General features: G+C 35.1%; 2 protein-coding genes and 2 pseudogenes across 3 annotated transcripts; 2 read left to right on the top strand and 2 right to left on the bottom strand.

The window, feature by feature from the left end:
• Positions 1 to 4,682: 4,682 nt before the first annotated feature.
• Positions 4,683 to 9,992, bottom strand: LOC148933989 (agglutinin-like; annotated as a pseudogene).
• On the top strand, positions 9,658 to 16,638 carry LOC125220506 (PH, RCC1 and FYVE domains-containing protein 1-like). Its single transcript, XM_089066710.1, has 6 exons — positions 9,658 to 9,932; positions 10,496 to 10,566; positions 11,436 to 13,439; positions 13,521 to 13,667; positions 14,302 to 14,663; positions 16,191 to 16,638. Exons 3-6 carry the CDS (start codon positions 11,571 to 11,573, stop codon positions 16,375 to 16,377), a joined length of 2,565 nt encoding a protein of 854 aa, XP_088922836.1. The 5' UTR covers positions 9,658 to 9,932; positions 10,496 to 10,566; positions 11,436 to 11,570; the 3' UTR covers positions 16,378 to 16,638.
• A 4,253-nt stretch (positions 16,639 to 20,891) lies between these two features.
• LOC148933988 (protein RADIALIS-like 1 pseudogene) lies at positions 20,892 to 21,373 on the top strand (annotated as a pseudogene).
• Positions 21,374 to 21,559: 186 nt separating this feature from the next.
• Positions 21,560 to 25,938, bottom strand: LOC125217719 (Maf-like protein). 2 transcript variants are annotated; one of them, XM_089062278.1, is made up of 10 exons: positions 25,817 to 25,937; positions 25,658 to 25,729; positions 25,514 to 25,588; positions 25,222 to 25,305; positions 24,942 to 25,013; positions 24,153 to 24,222; positions 23,972 to 24,063; positions 22,103 to 22,144; positions 21,945 to 22,025; positions 21,560 to 21,860 (listed from the first exon to the last, which is right to left on the bottom strand). In XM_089062278.1, the coding sequence occupies exons 1-10, from the start codon at positions 25,847 to 25,849 to the stop codon at positions 21,789 to 21,791; spliced, it is 693 nt and encodes a 230-aa protein (XP_088918404.1). In that variant the 5' UTR covers positions 25,850 to 25,937; the 3' UTR covers positions 21,560 to 21,788. The 2 variants fall into 2 exon arrangements, with proteins under 2 accessions (XP_088918404.1, XP_088918406.1); XM_089062280.1 differs by lacking the exon at positions 24,942 to 25,013 and having other exon boundaries at positions 25,817 to 25,938.
• Positions 25,939 to 27,375: the final 1,437 nt, after the last annotated feature.

The raw sequence follows: 27,375 nt of genomic DNA, 5'->3' as shown, positions 1-27,375 counted from the left end.
CAAAGTGCACATCCAATTCTATGTGTTTGGTCCTTGCATGAAGAACAGGATTTGAAGCTAAAGCCATCGCGCTCATGTTATCGACCCAGATAACTGCACGCCTATCTTGTTTGTTTTTCAACTCATTCAATAATGAGTTCATCCAGGTTACTTCACTTGCTGCATGAGCCAAGCTCCTATATTCAGCCTCTGTGCTCGACCTCGACACCACAGATTGCTTTTTGGCAGACCAGGAAATCAGGTTGCAGCCGTAATAGGTGCAGTAGCCACTAGTCGATTTCCTGTCATCTAGGTCGGCTACCCAATCCGAATCAGAGAACGCTGTAATTGTAGCATTCGACTTGCGAATGTGAATCCCAAAATCCATTGTTCCAGACAAGTACCTTAGGATTCTTTTGACGGCCTTCCAGTGCTGTCTAGAGGAGCAGACATGTATTGACTCACTTTATTCACCGCGAAGGAGATGTCCGGTCTTGTAATTGTCGCATATTGAAGAGCTCCCACAGTGCTTCTATAGGTCTTTTCATCTGCAATGGGATCTCCCACAAATTTGCTGAGTTCACAGCTTGAGATCATAGGGGTCGGACATCCTTTGGCATCAACCATGTTCACTTTTTGCAAAAGATCCTTGATATAAGATGATTGACAGAGATGTAGGCCTTGAGTAGTCTTCATTACTTCAACTCCCAAGAATTGATTCACCTCCCCAAGATCTTTTAGGGAAAAATGGGAACTTAGTTGAGCAATGACAACCTTGATAGATGAAGGAACGTTTCCAGTGACAAGCATGTCATCAACATATATAAGTATGTAGATAATTTCAGATCCCTTAACTCTGTAGAATAAAGAAGCATCGGCCTTGGATTGTGAGAAACCAAGAGTTAGGAGGACAGAATAAACTGTGTAAAACCAAGCTCTTGAAGCCTGTTTTAATCCATAGATTGCTTTCTTCAGCTTGCACACTAGGTGAGGACTTCCCTGTTCAAATCCAAGTGGCTGCCTCATGTAGATGTCCTCTTCAAGCTCTCCGTGCAAAAAGGCATTGTTGACGTCAAGATGAGTGGTGATCCACCCATTGGATACAGCAATGCTTAGGATCAGCCTGATAGTGGTTGGCTTAACCACAGGACTAAATGTTTCATTGAAATCAAATCCTTCTTGTTGGGCAAAGCCTTGTGCAACCAACCTTGCTTTGTGTCTGGCTATAGATCCATCCGTGTGCTTCTTCAATTTAAAAATCCAAATGCAGCCAATCAAGTTCTTACCAGGTGGTAGAACTGTTAAGACCCAAGTTTTGTTCTTAAGTAGGGCCAAAAACTCAGAGAGCATAGTAGCTTTCCAAATAGGAATGAGCAATGCTTCAAGTGCTGATTTTGGAATTAATGAAGCTGGGACAGAGATGGTAAAGAGTTTGGGTTTAAAAATGCCAGCTCTAGCACGAGTAATCATGGGATGCTTAGTTTGGGCTGGTTGATCAGCAGGGGAAATAGCAGAAGGGACATCATTTGGAAGTGAGGGCACTGTGTGTGGATCTATAGGTGGGGGAGTAGCAGAGGAAGTCACTGCAGGTGAAGATATCAGAGAGGCTTCACTTGAAAGAATGGGAGATGCTGCTATAGGTGATGGTGGGGAAGTAAGTGATGAGGGAATGTGTGTATAAATGGAGGTTTCTGGAGCTGAATATTGAGCTGCAGGTGTAGGATCAGGGTTTGGAGAAAAAGTGACAGTGGGAGCTGGCTGAGGATGAGAAGATGGTGAATCTGATTTAGTGATATAAGGAAACACTGATTCATCAAAGACCATGTCTCGAGTTATGATGAGTTTTCCTTGAGGGAGGAGAGCTTTATATCCCTTGTGAGAAGGGCTATAACCTAAGAAAGTGGCTCGTTGGGATCTGAATTCCAGCTTATTTTTGTTATAGGGTCGGGTAAGTGGGTAGCACAAACATCCAAACACTCTAAGAGATGCGTAGTTGGGCTTAGCATGAAAGAGTTTTTCATATGGTGAAATATTTTTTATGACAGTAGATGGAATGAGGTTTATGAGGTGAACAGAGGTTATAAAAGCATCATCCCAGAATCTGTAAGGTAGACCAGCTTGAGCCAACAAAGATAATCCCATCTCAACTATGTGTCTGTGTTTTCTTTCAGCAATTCCATTTTGTTGCGGGGTGTACGGACAAGAGAGCCTATGTTATATACCACTGTCTTTGAGTAAGGATGTGAGGCCTTGAAATTCACCTCCCCAATCAGTTTGGAGAGTTTTAATTTTGCATGATAAGGAGTTCTCTGCCACAGCTTTAAATTGTTTGAAAGCAGCTAATACATCATTCTTGTGTTTTAGTAAATAAATCCAAGTGTATCTACTAAATTGGTCAACAAAAGCAACATAATAAGAGTAGCCATTTCTAGAGAGGACAGGTGAAGGACCCCATAAGTCACTATGTATAATTTGTAGAGGAGCTGTGCAGATAGAGTTTGATAAATTATATGGAAGTCTATGAGCTTTAGCAACACAACAAGGATGGCACAAAGTAGAATCAGAATTCATTGATTGAAAAGGAAGATTACAACTGCTAAGAGCTAGCTTAACTACATTGAGGGCAGTGTGCCCAAGTCTTTGATGCCATAAGGCAAGACTAGATGCTAGACTAGAAGAAGATGAACTGAAATTTCCTAGAGTGGCTGAACATGCTGCTGGTGTAGCAATATCATTTTGATTGAAAGCAGGAAGGGTTTGTTGGCTGGAATTCTTGACATTGGAATTGTAGATGAGGAATTTGTATAGGCCTTGATCAAGGATTCCCTTGAGCACGATTTCCCTGGACTGCAGATCCTTGACAAAGCAAACATTTGGATGAAATTCAAAAAATACTTTGTTGTCCTTAGCAAATTGTGATACACTAAGTAAGTTCTTTGAAATGTCAGGGACATGAAGAAGATTATTGAGAAGTAAAGTTCTAGAATTGGCAGTCTTAAAATGTGCTTGACCAATATGAGAGATAGATATACCTAGACCATTACCAAGCATAAGTTTCTTACCTCCGTGGTATTCGGAGCTGATGTTGAGATTTCCGAGGTCATTGGACACATGATTCGTGGCTCCAGAATCTGGATACCACACTGCACTCGCTCCATCATAGCCATATTCAGATGTATTTGCAATCGAGGGAGCCATTTGATGGTGGGGTGGCTGCCTGACGTGAGCAAGGTGAGCTGAGGGACTGGACTGAGGATAATGGCTGATTCTGTTTTGTTGCGATTAAGGAGCAAAGTTATGCTCGAAACGATGCCAACACCTTTCTTCTCCGTGTCCCGGTTTTTGGCAAAGCTGACAAACCAACTTGCCTCCGGAGCCTCTACCTCTACCACCTCTTCCTGATCTGTAACCTCCACGGCTGCTATCTCTTCTTCCGCTCGTGTGGTATCCTCCTCAGCCCTGTTGAGGAGGCACATCCTTCTTTTGTTGAGCTTGATGGACCAGGTTGAGGGAAGGTTGTGATCCTTCTAAATTCACACTTGACTGCTTATCACCCTCGAGTCTGGTCTCATAACTCAAGAGTATTGTTCTCACTTCTTGCACTTTCCAAGGGTCGATTCTTGAAGTGATCGACACCATGACAGGATCATATTCATGCCCGAGTCCTCCAAGTATATAGAGAATTTGATCATCGTCTGATATGCGACATCCAGCCGCGCCCAAGAGGTCGCAACACGCCTTCATCTTGTTCAAGTATTCTTGCATCGATTGTCCATCCTTCTTCATAGTCTGCAGCTGTAGCCTGTACTGCATTATCTTTGCTTTGGACTGGCTCGCAAAGTTTGTTTCGAGGGCTTCCCAGATCTCCTTCGTGGTCTTCAGACCAACCACAATCACCATGGAGCTCTCGGACAACGAAGACTGTATCCATGCCGAGAGCCTTCGATCTTGGCGCTTCCATGCGAGGTACTCTGGATTCATCTCCGTGAGTCCATCAGCTGTGTTTCTTGTCGAAGAGGGTGGCTCTACATTCCCATAGAGGAAATGCTCCAATCCATATCCTTCGACAGTAGCGAGCACTTGTTGACTCCAGATCAAGTAGTTGGAGTCTGTTAACTTGAGCGAGATAGAATGGTTTTGGGGTAAGGCAGGTGTGTTTGAAAGGAGTGAGGCTTGTGCATCTCCAAAGGATGAACTTGAACCTTCGCTATCTGCCATTTATGAATGCAGACAATGAAAGAAAAGAGATTACAGAAGAGGGGTATAGAGTCAGGATCGATCGAAATCCTGCTCTGATACCATGATGAAATAGGAAACTTTCATGTAAAGGAGCCATAAATAAGCATAAAGAAGACATTGTTTTTGAGCTCAAAGTGTGTATTCGAATTTCATCATTCATGCTCTATTACAGAGGATATTTATATTCATCTAGGGAAGGATCTAGAACTAGTCTACTAAACCCTAGCTGCAACAATATGACAGCTCAACAAAGAGACAAAACACAATAACAAACTTGTCTTCATCCGGGCACACTTTCACGTGTTGTTGACACGTTGCCCGATCCTTGCTTTCCTCTCAGGAGCACATCCTTCCAGCTCAGCGTAGGGACCACATTGTGCGACGTGGAGCGCTGTGTAGGCATCTTGTCATCCAAGGCAGGCTCACTCACCGTCATTATTATTTGCCCAGGATTTGCATCCATGTCAACATCTTTCAGCTCGATGACCATGACTTGTTGATGGTGATTTACAAGTTTGCCAACAGTGTAGACCGATAGCGTCAAGATAAGCATGAAATCCCACCACCTTCCCATTAGTATCACCGCACGTGAAATACGTGCCCATTTCAGCACCCACTGGCCCGTATTTTGCCTTGTTTGTTACAAAGCTCAAACATTTTACAACGTTCAAACTTCCCATTCCCTCCACTTCTCCATACAACCCTTCAATCCCTATCAACTACTCTTTCTCCTCCAACATTATCTGCAATTTGCAATTAAACAATTATTTATTCAATCCAAAATCGGAATGTGTTATGTGTGTTACCGTCTTACTGTGCGTGAAAGGGGGACAAGAAATCCGAGCCGTCATTCTTCAGGTAGCTGAATTGGACGGCGGAGAAAACGCCATCGTCCCAATCGCGGCCGCCCACTGCAGCCGCGCTGCGAGGGACCTTGGTTTTAGAAGGCTGTTTGTTGATGTTAGTAATTGAAAGCACACAAGCGGGCTTGATGAAGAGCCCAATGGCCTCGAGGTATGGGCTGTGACGGCCGTGGAATCCCGTTACGACACCGCCGTTTGCGTTGACAGAAAACGGGGTGCCGGATTTTGTACCGAAAGGGCCGTGTTGGGTTTTGTTGGTGAGGAAGGCGAGAGAGGTGAGGGTGTTATTGAAAGAATGGGCTGATCCATATGTGCCGCTTATGCCGGTTAGATATTCTGAAGGGAAATCGATGTTCATCTGAAATGTATATATGTTGAATCAAATACCAATACAGAGTATAATTTAATTAGAGAGAGGGTGACCTTGATTGTTCGATCGCCACCCTTTCCGCCGAATCTGGTGGAGTAATCGGGGTGAGTGTTGTCCTTGAAGACAACGGAATCGACGACACCACCGGATCTAACGATGATCTGTTTGATGCCTCCTTGTTTGGATTTAAACGTCCATTTCTTGCCCGTTTCGTACCCCCACGGCCCCAAACTAATGTCTGCTACACAACTGCAATCTTTTTCCTGCACAGACTATGTTAGTTTAGTGTCAGTTGGATTCAACAGATGGAGGAGGGTGAGAGAGTACCATGATGATGGTGGTGACTGGCAGTAGTATATTGGATTACGGGTGCGGCAGATTTTGGAATATAAAGAAGCTTATTGACGATTGCACTAACCGATGAGCTTCCGTCTATTGGTATTTGCATGCACTGTCCAAAAATAAGATATTCGAAAGAGTGATGCTAAATGGCCATAATGTGGCCGACCATAAAAATAAAATATTAATAAAAATTTGTATATTAAATGCTAATTTACTTGAAATCAGGTCATCTTAAAAGTGTAAATTTTTTAAGACTAATATATCCTTCTGCATAAATAGGGAGTAGAGTACAATTAATACTAAATAATCTTTGGAAATATTGAAATGTGTATGTGTACGTTTATTTGTGTCATATTTCTTTCCGGTTTTTCTTTCTTCTTTTTACTTTTGTTCATGTTTTATATATTATTATTATTATTATTATTATTTAATTTTTAATATATAACTACTTTTAAATTAGAATATAAATATCTTCCTGATATTAAAATTCATTATGTATTTAGGTTCACTTACAAATGAAAAAATTTAAATTTTATTATATTTAACATTAATATTTAAATAACTTTTAAATAGAATAAATGTAAACATTATACAATAAAATTATTTTATATACAATAATATACTATAAAATTGATGGTTGGAGATTAAATGAAATAAAATCGTATTTAAGTAATATGGGACATTTAATAAGAAAATACTTAATCAACTTTTATTAGAATATAAATAGTGCAAGTAGTTTGAGATGAGATGAAAAAGAAAAATGCTAATAGCATTAGGCGGTTCTAGTACTCCCTCTGTCCCATAATAAATGACATACTTAGGAAATGTCACGGAATTTTAGGAGATGTTGTTTTGTGTGTTGAGTGAAGAGAAAACTTTTTTATATTAATGTGAGAGAGAACTAAATAGTATTTTTATATTAATGTGAAAGGAATTTTTTCCAAAAAAAGAAATGTGACATCTTTTGTGGGACAAACTATAAAGGAAAGTGTACATCTATTATGGGAGAATGGCATAGTAAATTGTACCAAGTGAATTAAAGATATAAATGATACAATAAGCGCTCCTACAAAGCAACAAAATTTTATTATTATAAACAAACTCAATAATACAATATTATATACAATTGAATCTATAATATAATACTATTATACATTGAAATTCATGATTACAAAAACTAAATCAAAGATAAATGATATTTTCACGTGAAAATTAATTCAAGTACTCCCTCCATCCCAACTTATGTGATAGATTTCTCTTTTGGTGTTTGGAAAAAATGATACTCCTCAATACTTATAGTAGAGAGAAAGTAAATTAAGAAGGAAAATAACTTCCTCTACATTATTCTCTTTCTTACTTTACTTTCTATCCACTTAAACCATTTATTATCATTTTTCTAAAATACGTGTCAAAAATAACTCAATTACTTAAGTTGGGATGGATGGAGTATACTTTTTAAATTTTTGTAGAATCGATGGCTAGTCTTTGATTGATCTTTAATTCAATTGGAGATCTCAATTAATCATCCATGAGATTGTAATTTTTATATGATCTTGGATTTATTCCTAATTTCTATTGATTTATTTTAATTTTTTAGGTGTGGATTATTCCATATTAGTATTCCATAGTATATTATTGAATTCTAAGTGTTAATTGAATATTACTACTTGATTTTGGTTATTTTGATTTCTATACTAATCAGTTTGTTTTCAACTGATAAATTAGTTTAGGAATCGATTAAGATTCAATTGTGACTTCGATAATAGAGAGCGAAAATATATAACCGATTAACTGGAATCGATAGAACTAGCATAGCTCGTTACAATATACTAACATGATAATGTAAATAGAAAAATATATGAAAATATCTCTATTTAGGTACATTGAGACGAATTAACTGTTTATAATTCAATTATTTATAAAAATATAATGATCATTATAATAATTTGAAAACCTAGGTTGTGTCATTTACACGTTTGCAATAATATTATTAGATTATTCAACTCATTTGGGGTCCAATTGATACTGATTCAAATGTAAATTTTTAATGTTAATTTTAATTGTTCTTGAATTTAAGATCAAATTTTGATTAATATCTAATTCATTTATATAAATCAAAATTTAAATATATTAAAACCTATAATTTGATTAATATCTGATTAGCTAAAACCTATAATTATCGGATAATTGCGACAATAACAATAATAACTCATAATATTACATGACTCCATGTTGTAATAGTATATTAGCAACAATATATTAATATGAAGTTGTATTTATAATTTTTAATATTTGTTATTATTATTGGTATTGTCAATATAACCTTCTTGTAACGAAATTTTAAATGGTATCATAATATAGTATATAATAATGATATAAAGCTACTAATATACCATTACGGCCAAACTCTTATAAGTAGTTTAGTACAATGACCCTTAAATGTATTTTGCATTTAAAATTTATCCATGTTATCTATACAAGTCAATATTATTACTATTATATGTTATTATTAGTATTATTAGCAAGTTTAGTTATTGTTGTGTAAGTTGTATTATGTCATATAATAGTTATTTTTGCAATAATATGATAATTATATAATATAGTTATTTTGCAATGTAACAAATGAAATTATTTTACATAATACAGTAGTATCTAAAATACGCAATAATTTATAATATTAATATGTGACTTATATTTACAGTTTAGAAGACATGACACAATTCTAATACAGTATATAAGCATACTTTATATGATATGCAATACAATTATATAATTTTGCACATTCATGAAAATTGATTACCAAATTAGAATAGCTAGGAGTAACATTATGTTTAAGATTAGTTTATCATAAAATATACTCCTATTACCACAATTTATCTAATAGGTATGATATGATTATTTCCAATACAACTTACATATAATTTGACGAAAATTGTGCATAATTATATTGTAAATTGTGCATAAATTATTATGGAGAGAATGTTGTAAACTTAAATTTGAAGTAAAAAATTGAGAAAAGGGTAAATAAGTAAAATTATCTTAGCACTAACTATTACTATTAATTTATTGCATTGACCTTTATAATTATTTATAAAAATGCCATTGTATGGCTGGCCACATTATGGCCAGCATTATTCTTTTCCAAATTAAGTACATATAATAAAATAAAATAAAAAATCTTTTTACTATTACTCTTCAGTCTATAATTAAATGTCTTACTTCATCCGTTCCATAGTTATAGAGTCATTTTGCCATTTTAGTACGTTCGACACCTATTTTACTATCTCTTACTTTATTCTCGATTAATCTTTCTACATTTTTCATTTTCCACTTTACTTTCCCTTTACTTAACTCAGCTAACACAATTTTTCTTAATCTCTGTACCGAAAAGAAACGCCTCCATTACTATGGAACAGAGGGAGTATTTTTTTTTCTTTTCCGTCTGTCCGCCAATAAATATCTCATTTCACTATTGTTTTAGGAAATGGATTTCATATTCCATTAACTCATTCCACTAGCATTTTATATAAAAGTAGGCCCTATTATTTTATGATGCAACTATCTTAAACTTTCCTATAAAAATTCACGTAAACTTGTGGTTTGATTTTTTAACTGCAATTTTTTCAGAAAGAGCCCTGTTACAACTTTGGAATATCTGTTGGTGTGTAATAAATTTAAAATTCATTTAAAATAAATAAGATTATTTTATCTCATAGTATGACGTTGCATGAGAGGAAAATTACGTATTCAACCATTTGATCCAATAAAATTTTGGTTAGTTAGTTGACGGGGCAGATAATATGCGCGCCAAATTCGCACCCAATTCCTCTAACATTCTCTCCATCATCTTTTCTCGCTCATTTCTCCCTCTATTCCCTCTGATGATCGCAAATCGATCCACTCTCCTGCGCATTTATCAGAATCCGATCAAATTCTTGTAATTATTGGTGAATCTTAACTGCATCAATTACTAATTTCGCTCCGATTTCCACTCCTAATCCTGCAATTTTATCGAGGCGCTTGACAGAAAATCCCAGGATCAAAATGAGTCTGCGGATGATTGACCATCTGAAAACCTGAGAGGATTGGTCAAAGATGGGATGGTGCATCATGGATGCTCTGATTGTCACATTCAGCAGGTATCCTTTCTCTCTCGTTTCCAGCTGTTGTCTAAGAATGCTTGTTCCAATAGATTTCATGTTTGAGTTACCTTGGAAAATGTAGAACTTCTGTTTGAAATTGATTTGTGTTTGATTATGTCTTGTTCATACTATCCTCATACGGTTACCTACTCAAAAGGCTCCTTCACGTTCAATATCCAGAACTGGTAATTGAGACACCTCTGCTTTTAGGTATGGTTGCAAATGAACAAAAGTTAATAGAAGAATGTCTTATGAATACTTTTCCATTTGTCACCGGAGGAATAAAAAAGACCCTACTGATATTTGAAAAGTAGAGAACCGTTGTTGAAAATAAAAGGGTTAAAAACAAGAAATGGCCAAAGTTTTCGATAGGGCTTTTCCCTTACAGTCATGAGATGAATAAGCTGCCAAGAAAATGCTTTCAAGTTTTCAATTCAAGGTTATAAGTGTGAAAGTTCAGCATCCTTATTTACTACTACGAACATAGGTATTGTTTGTCATGGGTTGTTTTTTTTATCAGTGCATTCATTCCTTATAACAATATAATTGTTCTTTTGAAGGCACTAGTTGCTTTGAAGAAAGGAACACAGTTGATCAAGCATTGCAGATCAAGTATTCAGACTTTTTGACAGTAAGCAATTACTTTGAATAAAGACCTATATGTGAGATTAATCTTCCAGAATAATGTGTTTTGCATGTTTTTCGAGCAAGTATAGGAACAGAAGTTCAACTTCTGGAATTACCTATATCTTCCATCACTATTCCTATATAACTGATGCCATTCACGCATTTGTTCAAAACTTTAGGATGTAGAAGAGAAGCAAATATAAACTTCTGTAGCTTAATGTTTTATATTGGTGCAATTGAACAATGATCTTCTTTTGAAGAGAGGTAAATAGACTCTTTCATATCATGTGGTAATAGATGAGTATCTTCTAAAAGGTAGAGTAGCTCTCTTTTATCTTTTGTTTTTCTTTCCCTGTCTCGTGGAGGGTCAAAGGAGGGGAGTTTCCCAGCGTAGCCACTTGAGTGTTGTCCTTCTTTAAAGTGTTGTATCCAAATAACATGGCAATAGAAAATCAAAAGGTTTTGGGGCTTGGGAGCCCCCTGGGATCCTGTGCATTACTATACAAGCAAATAAGTTGAGGTTATTTTTTAATTACATTGACCAAAGTAATGAAAAGCAGGGAATGTTGGAAATCCATGCGCACACTTCAGCACTGAATTAAATACAGAGGAATATAAATCCTGACACCAATTTTACTGAAATCAATTCTTTTGTCGCACTAGTCAAAGCTCCCCAGGACTACATATGCCTTTATATGGTGGTTGGTATCATCGAGTTAATCCCTTACTATTGCATTTTAATTATAGTCTAGGTTGTACTGGATAAACTAAATTTAAAAAGTGTAGACTTTCAGTGCACAATTGTGTATTTTAACTTGCTTGCTTAAACATTTTAGTTAGTCACGTGTATTACTAACATCTATGAGTTTTCAGGTGCATGGTGCTGGCAATAACTTTCACAATAGTTGCTTATTTAAGGAGAATAGAAGACAAAATCTTCTAATATTCCAGTTATATTGATCATTATTTGAACAGTTCTACTCACATGTGGGATCTGAATATACGAGTATGCAAATGAGAACGAGTAATGTAGATGCTTTCCGTATTAGTATCTCAAGTACTCCTAGTTGTTCAAATCAGGTTTCTGGAACAGATGACACAGACTCTCCTGGTGATATTTATGTATGGGGGGAGATTTTGCATGATGAAATAATTAACGGAGCCAGGAATCCAAATCCAGTAAAAAATGATGTATTGACTCCAAAAGTAGTGCAATCAAATGTAGTTCTTGATGTGCAGAAAATTGCTTGTGGCGTTCAGCACATTGCACTTGTTACAAGGCAGGGTGAGGTTTTCACGTGGGGAGAGGAATCTGGGGGCAGACTGGGTCATGGAATTGAGAAAGACTTCAGTGGTCCTCGACTAGTGGAATTTCTAGCTTTTACAAATATTGAGTTTGTTGCCTGTGGTGAGTTTCATACATCTGCACTATCTACGTCAGGTGACTTATACACATGGGGTGATGGTACCCATAATGTGGGTCTTCTGGGCCATGGAAAAAATTGTAGCCACTGGATACCAAAAAGAGTTTCTGGATCTCTGGAGAGCCTCCATGTTACATCAGTTGCTTGTGGAACCTGGCATTCAGCAGTGGTGACTTCCATTGGGAATTTGTTCACTTTTGGGGATGGTACATTTGGAGCTTTAGGTCATGGTGATCTTGAAAGTGTTGCATATCCAAAAGAGGTCCAAGCACTTAGAGGTTTCAAAACGGTTTCCATTTCGTGTGGAGCGTGGCACACTGCTGCTATTGTAGAAGTTTCAAGCCATCCTGGAGGCATCACTTCCTCAAGAAAGTTGTTCACCTGGGGAGATGGTGATAAAAATCGACTGGGTCATGGGAACAAGGAGACTTATCTTGTTCCAACTTGTGTTTCTGATATTATTGATTACAACATCCAGCAGCTAGCCTGCGGACATAACATAACTGTTGCCCTTACTACATCAGGCCATGTTTTCACTATGGGAAGTACTGAATATGGTCAGCTCGGTGATCCACAATCAGATGGAAAGCGGCCTAGACTGGTACAAGACGCATTAGTGGGACAGTTTGTAGAACAAATATCATGTGGTACACATCATGTTGCTGTTGTTACTGGAAGAAATGAAGTATTCACATGGGGAAAAGGAGCCAATGGTAGGCTGGGACATGGGGATCTGGAAGATCGCAATGTTCCAACAATGGTTGAAGCTCTCAAAGATACACATGTGAAGAGCATTGTGTGTGGTTCAAACTACACAGCAAGCATATGCATCCATAAGTGGGTTGCCGGTCCAGATCAATCATTGTGTACTGCTTGTAAGCAGCCATTTGGTTTTACTCGAAAGCGGCATGACTGTTTTAACTGTGGCCTGGTGCACTGTCATGGTTGCCTTTCGAAAAAGTCGTTGAGAGCAGCACTTGCTCCAACTCCAGGTAAACCACATCGAGTATGTGAGTCCTGCTATCTTAAACTTAAAAAGGGTGCTGATACTAAAAATGGAGCCAGTTTAACACAGAGAGCACCAGGAACTTCTCAGTCGATAGATAGGGGAGTAGGCAAAACTTCACAAGTACTTCTCGGCAGCAGAGTGGACCCAGTAAGGTACCTTGAGTTTAAGTCCGGAATACGTGGAACAAGTTCTTCCCAAGTTCCATCACGTTTGCAACTAAGGGAGGTTTCTTTCCCAAGCTCCTTTACTGTTCTGCAACGTGCTCTAAAACCTGTTACCACAACAGCTCCATATCCTCAGCAGGCCTCACCGCAACCTCAGCCCTACTCAAAACCTGTTTCTCCACTGTCACAAGCTAATTCTGCAATGTCAATGGCTGCCTTAGATAGTTTACAGGTCGCAAATGAAATTCTGACCCAACAAGTTTCCAAGCTGCATAACCAAGTACGCATGTCAATTAGCTTAATCTTATCCTTAAACTCATTTGTTGGCAACAGATTGCTAACTATTAATTTTCGAAGTTAGGTTAAGAGTTTAAAACAGAAAAACGAATCCCAAGATGCAGAAATTCAGAAGTTGAAGAAAGCTGCCCAAGAAACTACTTATTTGTCTGCTGCTGGGTCTTCCAAATGTTATCAAGCATTGCAAAATGTTAAGACCATCTCACAAAAAGTAATCCTATTTTCTCACTTCTTCAGCCATATTTGTTCAGTGGTCAATTCAAATTGTTGAAATGTTTATTCATATAAATTTGCACCCCCATTGAATTTAACATGCCAATTCAAAAGGTTAAACATCATGTTAATGGTTCCTTATTAAGTCTCTAAAATATTATATATGCATGCCTTTGTCCTTACTCTCTCACATGCATCTTACAACCAAAGAGATCAGTTTTATCATGTATCAATGCAAGAATTTTTGTGGTCCTGCTTCTTCAACTTTCTGGCAGCTGTGCTGGATGATCTCGGTAATCTGTATCTTGTTGAGACCCTATAAGGACGTGAATTGAACTTTATGCATGACATGTAGTTCATATATTTAGAGATGACTTGAACAATAACACTTAACACTTTAAACATTGTTTTCTCAGTTGGATAAATAATTCCCACTAAAAGTATCAAGTACATGGGTTGTTTCTTTATTTGTGCGTATATATTTTCCTAGAGCACTAGTTTCTTTTTTAATTTATTCCAATTGATGCTCCCAAGAAACATGAAAATTTTAAGTGAAGTAGATATAGTAACATAAACATGTTATTTTAGTACAAAAGCTAATAAGATTTGTCGTACTTGTTCCTGCTTTCTAGGTGATTGAAATTAAGGAGAAAATACCTCCTGAGATATCTGAGAGTGATTCCTTCAAATTAGTGCAAGCTCAAGTTGAGTCTCTTCTGCATATAAGCGGGGCTCTAGCATCTGAAGGTAGTTCCCTGAGGCCACCTGAACCAACACGCGAATTGAATACCCAGAATATTTACGAAGCTTCAGTTGATAATAGTGGCTCATCTATTAGAAATACTCAATCAAGAGTCGAAGGCGTCCCTGATACGCCCGAAACTTCAAGTGCTAGGGCACAAAGAGAAGTAATCGAGCAGTTTGAACCAGGTGTTTACGTGACACTCCATCAGCTACCAAATGGAACCAAGTGCTTTAAAAGGATTAGATTCAGGTATACGTCAGACTATCTCAAGCTTCTTCAGTTATTATTATTTTAAAACTTTGAAAATCATATCATAACTGCATCCATTTGCCCAAACTCCCCAACATGAACGAATATTTCAGTAACCTCATTTTCCTGAATATTTGGCGACTTAGAGCAGTCATAAGTACAAAAGCATCATGTGGCAGCATTTTTTTTTTGCTATACTGTGATCTTCTCTGTTTAGATGAACTTTTAATGCAATGTGTGTATACTCCAATTTTACAACAAAAGGTATTGCTTTCATAAATGAATACTAAGTCACTGGTAGCTTGTGAATATGTGTCAATACTTTACATGAACAATAATTAGTATCATTTTTAAAGAAGATAAAGTTGATTGTGTTCGTTAATCAAAATCAAGAAAAATATCATGATATTGCCTATGGTTACTATAAAATTATAATATACTATTACATGCATTTGTTCATGTGTGCGCTTCTCTAACTTAGTTATACTACAACCCCATCAAATATCCTGCAAAAGATGCATAATATGTTTGTGTGTGTGTGTATTTCAAGGAATACTTTATGCAAAAAGACAAAAAACATAAAGAGAATTTGTTTCATTTCATAAATTCGTTGTCTTGCATGTGGACAACGATAAATTATCTATTAATTTAATGCATAAAATGATAAGCCTTTTCTATTAAGGAATTGAGAGCATATCTTTTTTTAATAGATAATGAAATGTAATCTGAAAAAAAAAAGAGACTGAATCCAGTTTTAACTTTTACCATAATCATCAATAGTTATAACTAAATATGATTAACTTCATGCATGAAATTATATGCGAATATAAAAGATTGTCAAGCAAATATATCTATGAAATAATTGAACAAGGGTTCCAAGTTAAGTGATCTAGGTTCAACCTGAGGAAAGGAAAAGGACTCAGTAAGGTAAGGAAATTAACAAAGGGAAATAAAAAGAATGGTTTGTTTGGTTCATCATCAGATAAGGCAATTGAGTTCCATCTGATTCCCCTTCTGACTATTGTGGGTGGTGGCAACAATGGTGGAGAAGGGTGGTGAGAGAAGAAGGATGCGTGGATCCCTTTAATTTATGTTACCAATATATCACCATGCTTAATATAACTTCGATGTAAACCTTGATGGTCTTGAGCTATGATGATCTTAACATATTATAACACGTTTACCAAATAAATCGTCTCCCAACTAGGAAAACTTTGATTCATATGATTTTATTTGTCAAGGATTCTAAATAATGCAATTCCTGCTGAAAGAATTATAAGTAGCATTTTTAGTATTGTTATACTACCTAAATGCATTTTTTTCTTTTCAACAAGCTGAACTTTGTCATTCCCATTCATTGACATTCCATTCTTTGCTCCAACATCTTCTGTATGTTTGATGCAAACAAATAATTAAACCGAATAATCTGCTAGGTAAGGTAGGTTGTTATGTCATTATGAACACTAATGTGTAAGTAATCTCAATATGTGTGTAGAAGCATCACTAAAGTTTGTAAATTTATCATAGTAAGAGAAAATTCTCCGGGCAACAAGCAGAAGAATGGTGGACAGAAAACAAAGATAGATTGCTCAGAAAGTACAATCAAAGCCAGACAAGTAGCACGACAGGTGACGGAATTCCACCTGAGTCGCCAGCTGAGGTCTTCCACGAGACTGCACCCACTTTTGACGACGATAATATTGTACAGGAGTGACTGGTATGATATGCAATACTCAGCAAGGCCAATCTTTTATTTTCATATTTGTGTATCTACAATCGATTAAGACTCTTTTCGATCTCATACAAAACCCTAGAATGGTCTTTTACTCTTTTGCTTTGGTGGTCATTGTAGGTTAGTTTGAAATTACAGAATTACTAGCTAGTTTTGCTATATACTTTGAAGCATGGAACATATTAAAGACTATTGGAATTGTTCACAACATTTGTGATAATCCAGGTGATATTTATGCAACTAGATATGGTTACCTACATAGCCTGCTGTTATTTTGGCTCGATTATGATTTTGGAGAAATGATCAATACAATGAATACATACTCAAATCACCAATGCAATTTTGACCTTAGTTACAACATTCATGTCACAATTACATATAGCAAATCGTGTGAGTTTATTTGCGATTAAATGAATCGAAAACATTAATAAATAAAGAAGAATCAGACGCCATTGCCAATATAACAAGTTCGGTCATTCATGGATAAACGACACGAAGATGCCCTTAATTTTGATTGGGCGTCCTCGAAAATTTTCTGGGTTCCAAAGTGGGAGCATATATACATGTAACATCAACAGACTGTAATATTCTTGTATGAATTCATATCTCCCAACTCCAATCTTATTGTAGTGTTATCTCACGTGAAAAGACTACAGCCATACAATTTTAATGAGATGAAATGGAATTTATGTCAAGTTGGTTGTGACAACATGTATCTATTCTTTCTCTCATTCATATTCCTTCAAAACAAATTGATAGCTGAAGAATTCTTCCAAAATTATTGCATGGTAGAATCAATCTGTTCAATGTCCAATTCTCATCTTAATACTATTAATTGCTTTCATGATACTAATAGGAAGCTGAAATCTAGATGCTTCTAATTTGTCTGCAATTATGATTTCCATCAAAGTGAATCTTTCCTTTCACTTTGATGTGATCAAATATAACCATCTGGGAAATTTGCTTAGAATATAATGGTAGTCCAATCCATGTTGCATGCACTATATATACACATGACTAAAATTATTAATTAAAGGATCTTTATGAATTAATTAATTTCTTTCGCTTGATAAAAGTTAAAATATTAACTAAGAATATAGTTACAATAAATAAATTAAAGATACGGAGAAATAGAAATATAAGGGATCTATGCATGATCAGTAGAATTCTGTATCTCGAAGCATATTTTACATATTTTTCAGAAAGATTCCAACTAAAGTTGGTATCACATCAAGCAGTGTTGTAAAGGCAATGGGAAAATTAGAGAAAAATCACAATTATTTTCTCAGTTTAGTTTAAATGTTTTACTTAACTTGAATACTATTATGATGATCTTCATATGTGATAGAAATTGTACATCTAACAAATATTGTCATGTGGTATGTCTAGCCAATTATAATTGCGGAAATTAATGCATTAGTGAGGATGTCTAATGCTTTATTATGTAACCATCTAAAAAGGCATTTTGGATCAATATATATACTGGCTGTTACATTCAAAAATCTGGTCGTATATTTTGGTACTACCTATTCTTATCAAGATTGAATCTGTAGATGAAGAATCAATGGGGATTCTATCTTCAAATTGCATCTCTTCCACAAAGTTGGTCTAAAGGTTATGAAAGTGAACTTCCAAAAAATCCATCAAGATTGATTTGTACTGGATGCCAATGTGGATGATAAGGATTCCACATATATCTAGATCATCTTTTATCACAAAGAATCGTATATTTTATTCATACTTTATTTCATTTTCCTACGTATAGATACTTCACATTTTAATTAAGGGGAATTTGGCTCTTAATATCACAATTTTTTTCAAAAATTTGTCTTTTTCCCACGAACTTAATTAAAAATTTGCATATAATACTATGAACTTGAATAGTTGTTGAATTTTCCTATTGCGGACAAAATCCGGCTATATCATTTGTCATCACATCACATAAAATATGGTTACCACCAAAAAATGATAGTGATATGATTACAAAGTTCCTAAAAGACTAGATATAGTTATTCATCTTATTTTATTGTAGCTGGATTCTGTTGCCGTTGAAAAAATTCAACAACTATTTAATTTCGTGATATTATATGTCAAATTTAAAGTTTTTAAGAATAAAATATAAATTTTAGAAAAGTTTCGTCATAAGAATAAAAAATAAATTTTTGAAAAAATTTCGTGAATTAGATGCCGAATCCCCTTTAATTAATAAGAATAGTGTTAGATTTTTAATCATCATTATTTCATCTATCGATGTAAGGCAGTGCAATCCAAGAGAATAAATGTCACAAACACAGAGATACACGCACTTGATGTTGAACAATTTAAACATGTGTTGGTACAAACTTCTTTGGTAAAAGTGATGGTGATTATAAATATATAGCTATGTTTGTGAGTGTTCAAGATTAAGCTCTGGGCTCCATGCAAAATAATTTTTTTGTGTTATCAAGTAAAAACACCATTGATTATAGATCTGATTAATAAGAAATTAAAATTAACTATATATATATATATATGGATATAGATATAGATATAGATATAAATATAGAGGGGAGTGTTATATTGCTAACTCAATGCTTAATTGTTAACTATAATTCAATAATAGTCATTAGATATTCAAATTAAAGGCCTAGATCATTAACCACAAAATGTCAATACGATCAACAAAAAACGTCAATAAGGCTATAGGATTAATTCCAATAAAAATCAATAGGGGTATTAATGTCAAGTTAGTTATAACTAACTTTTAAAAAAAATCTCAAAACTTTAAATTCATATAACATATATCAAATTAAAGATAATTTTATAAGGATTCCAACGATATACTACATGCATATGTTCCGACGTCAAAATTTGAAAAAAAATCTAGAATTTTCGTATTTTTCGTACACAGGCTAATGTCAATACAGCTAAGATAATATGTCAATATAAAGCATATACAATGTCAATCCTAAATTTGTGTTGACATTCTCAAAGCATTTTGTTGATATTTTCGAAACACTATATTGACATTTTCATCCAAAACCCTAATTTGGCGTTTTTTTTAATTTTTTTCGATTTAATTAATAAAAATGAAAATTACACGTGACAAATTGTAGACCACACATTTTTTAAAATTATGTGGCCTTAAATTAGTTGTAGTTAGCAATTAAATGACGAGTTAGCAATTGATCACTCCCCTAGATATAGATATGATAAATTTTTACTTTCGACAAAAACTTCAAATGCAAGGGTCCACTATAATGTGGCTTTTCATTTGTTAATTTCATTTTTTGATTATCTTGAGATGGAGTATATCATAAAGTTAAAGTCAATTCATCAGACCTCTTTGTGTCGTAACAAAATAAAATCTCATTTAACCTCTATCCCCAGAATAAATAAAATGTTTAATGCAACAAAACTCCCTAAAGAAAAGCAATAAAACTAAGTACTGCTTCTATAAATATATAAAGATGGAGACATTGATATCGCTTTACAAGATAATGCTTGTACTTGCATGGTACGGACACATGAAGCTTTAGTAAGTGCTAAACTCGAAGAAACACGTGTTATTCATTAATCATAGTAGTAATTCATAAGTTAACAATTTCATACTTATATTTTAGCGTACTGACTAGTTTTTCTTTCACTGCACCAAGATCTGCCCTTTCGTTGTTGACATCTGCGCTACGCTCCTGCGGGCACTAGTTTTTCTTTCACGACTGCTACTTTCCATGTGTACGAAATAAACAATTTCTCAAATGCAAAAGCCTATATATATTAAGTTTAAATACTCCCTCCGTTCCATATAAATAAGCCATTTAGGTTGTCACAAATTTCAAAGCGTAATTGGTAAAGTCAATGAGAAGGAGAAAAAATAGTTGAAATTGTGTAGTGGATGATGTGGCCCCTTGATAATATTCCACCCGTCCCTATGAAATATTTCCTTATTAGTCTCGTTTGAAAAGTATGAACTTTCTAAGTTTAGAATAGTTAAATAACACATTACTCCTATTCATCATTCCGATACTAACATAAAATATATGTATGTTACGCGCATGACTTATATAAACATTCCAATGCTAGCATAAATTATGCTACTACTAGTATAGTACTTCCTCTATTCCATAGTAGTAGAGTCATTTATCCATTTGAGGCGTTCCATAGTAGTATAATCATTTATTTCTTTAGTAAAAAAGTTGTCCAACTCTTATTTATCATCTCTACTTCTTCCTCTCTCTTACTTTATTATCTTTTTATTTAATAACACATTAGACATATTTTTCTTAATATATGTGTCGGAAAGAAATGTCTACACTACTATGAAACGGATGTAGTATACATGCAGAGACGTCATAAACTGACTTACTAAAGTGAATGTGTTTTTATAGGCAGCCAAGTAATGCGTGAAAATTTAAGAATAGAGAGAATCCGATCCCATATAACCCAAAGCTCCCTCTCGACTCAATCAATAAAAACAAGGTTGCATTTACCGAAAAAGCAAAGCCCAAGTTGAGAAAATCAGTATTACTATATAAGAGAGGTGGGTAGTGACTAGTGAGTGATCATAAGCATAAGCATAAGCATAATATATTGTGGTATTGAAGAAAGAGAGAAAAAAATGAGCTCAAACTCGAAGTGGACGGCGTGGGAAAACAAGGTGTTTGAGGATGCTTTGGCAAGCTACGGCAAGGGCACGGCCGAGTGGTGGCAGAATGTAGCTGAGGCAGTGGGCGGGAAGAGCGTCGAAGAGGTGAAGCGCCATTACCAAAAGCTTGTTCAAGATATCAACCGCATTGAAACCGGCAAGGTCCCTCTTCCTAATTACAACACCACCACCAAATCTTGATTCATATCTCTTAGCCTCTTCATATGTTTATTTCTGTAATTTGCCGCCTTCTTTAACTTCCTATTTTTTACTATGCTTTGTAATCTACGTGCTCCTTTTTAGCTTTTCATATACTCGTTTTAGAGATAAATAAATCTCTATGTTTATGCAAAATCGTTTCATACAGAACTGCCATTTCTTATGTGAGTTGTTTTAGCACATCATGTGAGTATTCTATGCAGAAAAAGTTTAATATCATTATAACCAATGAAATTACTTAATTCTATTTTTTTTAGAACAAAGTTCATCGGAAAATCTTTCTGTCAGTAACCTAGTCTTTATTTCACAAGGAAGAAAAGATTCTCAAAAAAGGAAGTGAATTTCATAATCTTTAACAAATATAGAGTCGATGAAATACGAAACAGAGCATGAAAGTGGTTAATTAGCAGTGAACATTTTCATGAAACATATTCAGAGTCACAACAATATAATAGTGGAGTATAAGATTAGATTCCTCACAATCTAGGATAGCTCATGTTTATAGCTCAGCAATATCACTAAAATGCCTCATCATTGCAATGAAGTCGATTTACAGAACCTCCTTCATTAATCTTCTTGTAAGATCTTTTGGGAGTCCCATTACACTATCCGTTCCACCCACCTGTCAAATAAATTTTGAACTAGCTTCTCACACTCCAATTAACACTAGCTTGGGGAAGAAAGACTAAAGTCAGGAGATACTGACCACTTTTTTAACATATGGCACAACCAGAGGATGTTCGATAATCAGCCCTCCTGCTACGTTGAGCACAGGCGCTTCTTCTATCTACAAACAGAACAGAAGAAATTGGTAACCATATCAATAAGACAAGCTACAATGGTATATAAGTTCAAACTACATACCAGTTTTTCTATAACTTCTTCCGGTATATCATGGAAATGAATCTGCACAAGTCCAAATTACTCATCATGGTGGAATCTATTAAAGAGTGATACCAAACAAAACAAAGGGAAAGCAGAAGTTCTGGTTGAAACTCGAAAGTACATTCCAGACAGTAACGAGGAGTACTTCATTCATCCCACGTAATAGTTTGTAGATAAATTGAAGGTTACAAGAAATTTTTCTGAACTGTCGTTCTCTAAATTAGTCATTTTGTAAATCAATCAGCAATAAGACAAAGTTTCTAATATTCATACATCATGAGTAGAGTTATCTTCAAACCGAAAGAGGGAGTAGCATTTTGATCCACAAAATGAAGCTCGCACTTGACATATTGACCAGGTAATAACAAAAAGGAGACACGCAGTTTCTCAGCAAAAACTTGGTATGTAGTGCAGACTATGGAAATTGGGCAAACATAAACTCCAAGAACTGTCCTTTTCCTTTACATAAAAATTTATGTCAGGTTCATGAAATTCAAGGTAACAAATACTATGTATATTTAAAACTTAAGACACGTGCATCATAAATTCATAATGCATCATTCCGACGTCCATTAGGATCTCCATAGCATCTTTTTGAGAGCACACTGGTTGTGAAGATTTTAGTCCCATGTGGTTTGCATACTATTGGATAGGCGTGCGATTTACCCTAAACCCAAGCTTTAGCAGAGTGGCTACAGTCTTCCCTCGTCCATTAAGGAGAAAATAAAAATAACACTGTGGTGGCATCCTATTTGCAAGATGTCAGCTTATTGCATAACATGGACAAAAGCAGAGTATAAAGATCAATATGTGATTAGTTGTATTGCATTGCATATGGATGCCCTATTAGATGCTTAGAAGCCCCCATGGGGAGGGGGGAGATCCCCTTAGAGATGTCATTTCGAGAGTGGGTTCTTACAAAAACTACAAAGAGCTTGCCATGTGGAAAAAAGTCTTTTTAACAAATAGAGGTTATCAAATCATTTTGTTTCATGCATTTGACTTGAATGAATCTGGAATGCAGCTTATGCAGGTAAGTGTATATTAATTTGGAAGTCAGAAGTTAGGTTAGTGCAGAACATGGAGGATATTAAAAGTTGTCCGTTAGGCCCATCTGGAGTGTTATCTTGCAAGTCCTTTTTCATGTCCCCTTTCCCTACTAGCATTTCAGCCTAGTTTCCCAGTTTCAGAGCTGCTTTTTTGCATGGTTGTTGGTATATGGTCAGGTGCATCACTTATGTTAAATGAACAAAGTAGTACCATAAAAAAATCCTATTATACATCCATATACTTTTCAGAAGAAATGTACTCATTAATCACTATACTTAATGACGTCATAATAGTTTCCGTAGTGACTAACACAGTTCCGTAAGATGATTCAGATAACCTTGATAGATCATTTTGTATTGAGCATTGATAAAGGCGACTACTAAATTTATGTTACAAGAAGAGACTACAAACCATAAAAAGCGGGTATTGGACTAAGTTCGAATTGATGCTTAGTCAAGAGCGCACCAAGTTTTATACCCGCTAAAGGTTTTCCTTATCTATCTATTGTTATTTTAGGACTCTATTTGACCTAGTTCTTTGGTAGGAATCCTAGCTTTCCACTCTCTATATGGGAGACTCTGTTGCTGTGAATATACAGTTTATTGTTTTCTCCTACATGTCTCCATATTATTAGAGCTTCATAATAATAGGCGTTATAAAGTGTGTTTTCCTCCTCACGTAACAGCATGTTATGTGAACCAAAAAGTTACGTTATCAACTTAGAATGTAATTTATCATGCAGATCCGTAGGTCACAAACTACAGAAATATGAAATAAAGAAGCCTAAGTCAACATTACCTCAACTTTGTCCCATCCCCCTTTCCTTGATCCATTGCTAAGGTTTGTTACAAGAACAGAACTCACTGTGGCAGCCTGCCCACCAGAATAGCCTACAACACAAATATGCAAGGCAATATGAGTGTCAAACTACTATTTTACAGAGGAAGGATTCAAGGATGAGTGTATAATATCATTAAACCTTTTATGAATTGACGTGCCTCCTCTTTGCTAGAAGGTTTCTCCCTTATCATGCCTTCATACACCACAACCTCCATAATGTTATAGGAATATAGTGAGACAAAAGAAAACATGTAAAAATTGCAATCTATATATCTAAAACATTGAATTAAGCACTCAGAAGATACTGGTAGGTATCTCATGCCAAATAACCATACTCAACTTACATGAGTGATTGGGTGCTAATTTTAATCTTTTGGAAAAAATTATCTATAAGTTGTTATTCTAAGATAGAGTCAGAGATGAATATGAAGATTAAAAGATTTTTCTGCAGCCCAGGTGACCTAGCACACCACATAACCAGCATATAGGCTTAATTAACTTATTGATGAAAGCTGGGATATTCAAGATCATGGAATTCCATATTGAGTTACAAGGAGTTAGAATCTACAGGTGTGAGGGAGAATTTCACCCAACAGATTGAAGATAGCCAGCTACTTTTTAGTAAAACACAAGTAAATGGACAACTGAAAAAACTCAGCACTAAATTGGCTGTACACTTGTGTGGTTAATGATTTAACACCTAAATGTTTGTAGGATCAAAATTTTAAACCACTTTCCAAGTAAGTTAAGACGAAATCACACAACTGAACAGTGGTTTAGCAGCACAATAAAAAATGGTTAATTTTCAAGCCAGGGGAAAGTCTTCTAAAACTTGTACTACTAAAATCAGAGAATGTATAATGAGATCACTTGATAAACATGTTCAAAAACTCAGATAAGTTGAATCAATTAAGGAAATGGCTTATACTTGGTCACAGGTGATTAGCAATGTAGGTTCTGCCTCGTCTTTCCCATGAAGCTTTGGTTGGACATTTTCTACCTATTGAAAAATTATAGTTAAGCACATAAACTCAAAATGAAACGACCTAAAACATACAGCCCCTCAGAAGATTTCTGGCACTTGCCAGATTATGTACTAACTTAGAGAGAGTTTAGAATATTATAATCAGAGGTTTCGGGTTAATACTTAAGACACGGAAAAAATTCGATAAAATGGAGGGCATAGACAGGGGAAATGAAAGACATACAGTATCAGCAGATACTACAACTGTAGGCTTAGCATCCTTCTCTTCATTCCCAAGATTCTCCAGTTTACCTATTATAGCATCTGCCTGAGGCACAAAATTATGCACACAATTTTCATCACAATCTAAATGATGAAAAAGGCCATAAATAAAGCCCTACTAAAGCAAACACACAAATTATACTATTTCTCCACAAGCTACAATAACAAAACAATTAATATAGTTTAACACGATTAGCCTTTCTTCTTTTGCCTATCTATAATTAATTAACAACATGAATGGAAACAGAGAGCACCTTTGCCTCTGCAAGAGCCATAACCAAATCTTCGGTCTTTTCTTTGCGAATCGCCTTTTCATCTATGTCTGCAGACTACACACACCAATTATAAAAACTAAATGAAACTAAATAGAAGGTAAAGCTCAAAAAATTCTAATATACCATTGTAGTGAATTTGAAACCCATATCAGCCATAATCTTTTTGCGAGCAACAGAAGATGAGCCCAAGATTATCTGCGACACAACATCAAATATTCACAAATTTGCATTTTTCCAGTTTCATTCAAATGAGGAACACAGAAATATCAGTTCAAAGATCACCTTGAATTCTTGATTGTGAGCAGTGAAATCCATTTTTCGCTTCAATTTCAGTTCTGGTTTTGAAAATGGAACACAAAACACAATGAATAAACGGTATTCTTTTTTTCTTTTTTTTTCTTTTTATTTTTCAGGTTTAAAAAATAATCCAACAAAGGCCCAAAACAAATCATGTATGGCCTTTACGGCCCAATATTCTGCTCCCATGTACTCCTTCCGTTCACAAAAAATAGATCACTTTTGCCATTTTGAGACGTTCATAAAAATTAGATCACTTTCTAAAAATGAAAAGTTTATCTCCCATACTTTTCTCACTTTTTCTTCCCTCTCTCATACTTTACTCACTTTTTCTCTCTATCTCTCTTACTTTACCTACTTTTTCTCCTCCTCTCTCTTACTTTACCAATTCTACATTAAAACATGTGTCAGACAACAATAGATCTATTGTTTGTGGACGGAGGGAGTATTAGGATTTCGTTGACTTTTCTGCACTCATTTTAATAAATAGTTAAAATTAGAGATGTCAATTGGCTAACCCGCTCGGGTTCGGGCCAACCCACTCGGATTGTCGGGCTATTTGGGTGCGGGTTATTCGAGCTGTGGATTTTTCGGGTTATAAATTTTTGGCCCTAACCCTAACTCTTCGGGTTTCGAGCTAACCCACGGGCTATTCAAGTCAGAAGTGATCTTATTTGTTTCTTTCTATCCAATTCAATATTCTAACTTATAAAAAAAACAGATTGTCGTAAAGTGAAGTATTATCTAAGTGATCACGAGAAGGAAAATAATAGCTATTGAAAATTGAAGCAAAATACATAAATATATCGCTCAATTAGTAGCACGTGCGAATCTGAATTCAATTAAATGACAATTAAATGGAAATCATGCATTTCAAAAGGAGTTAAATTACGTTCTTAATTGTATACTTAAAAAATAAATTCTAAGAAATTAAAAAAGATAGTATAGATAAGGGAAATTGGTCTCTAAAATCATGAACTTTGCCTAAAATTTGGTATTTCCCATGAACTTTGAAATTGGTATATAATATCACAAACTTTGCATTTTGTTTGGTATTTCCCAAACTCACTCAAATAAGATATTTTCATCAAAATCTTATTTAATATAGGCAACCTTGATATGTTTTATAATATTTGAAACCACTTTTTAAGTTCATAACACGTAGCATAAAAAGTCACGTTGAAAACTACGTTGATTTAATTGTGTCAAGTATGATAAAAAAGCCTCGTAAGTTAGTCAAATATAGCAATAAACATGCCGTGGGAAATACCAAACAAAATGCAAAGTTCGTGATATTATATACCAATTTCAAAGTTCATGGGAAATACCAAATTTTAAGCAAAGTTCATGGTTTTAGAGACCAATTTCCCTATAGATAATAGTATACCAATTCTATGGGGTTTAATGTGATTATATGAGTACGATATTAATATACTCTATATTTCATATAACCCTAACTTTTAATTTGAGAAAGAAGACATAATTACTATATATGTAGTTCATATGCCATATATATTTAATATATATAAGTATATAAATCCAAA

The sequence above is a fragment of the Salvia hispanica genome, chromosome 1 (genome assembly GCF_029641045.1).
Source record: "Salvia hispanica isolate PSC_SH4W2 chromosome 1, Shi_PSC_v1, whole genome shotgun sequence".
In the NCBI taxonomy this organism is placed as follows: domain Eukaryota; kingdom Viridiplantae; phylum Streptophyta; class Magnoliopsida; order Lamiales; family Lamiaceae; genus Salvia; species Salvia hispanica.
This window is presented reverse-complemented; position numbering and strand designations above follow the sequence as displayed.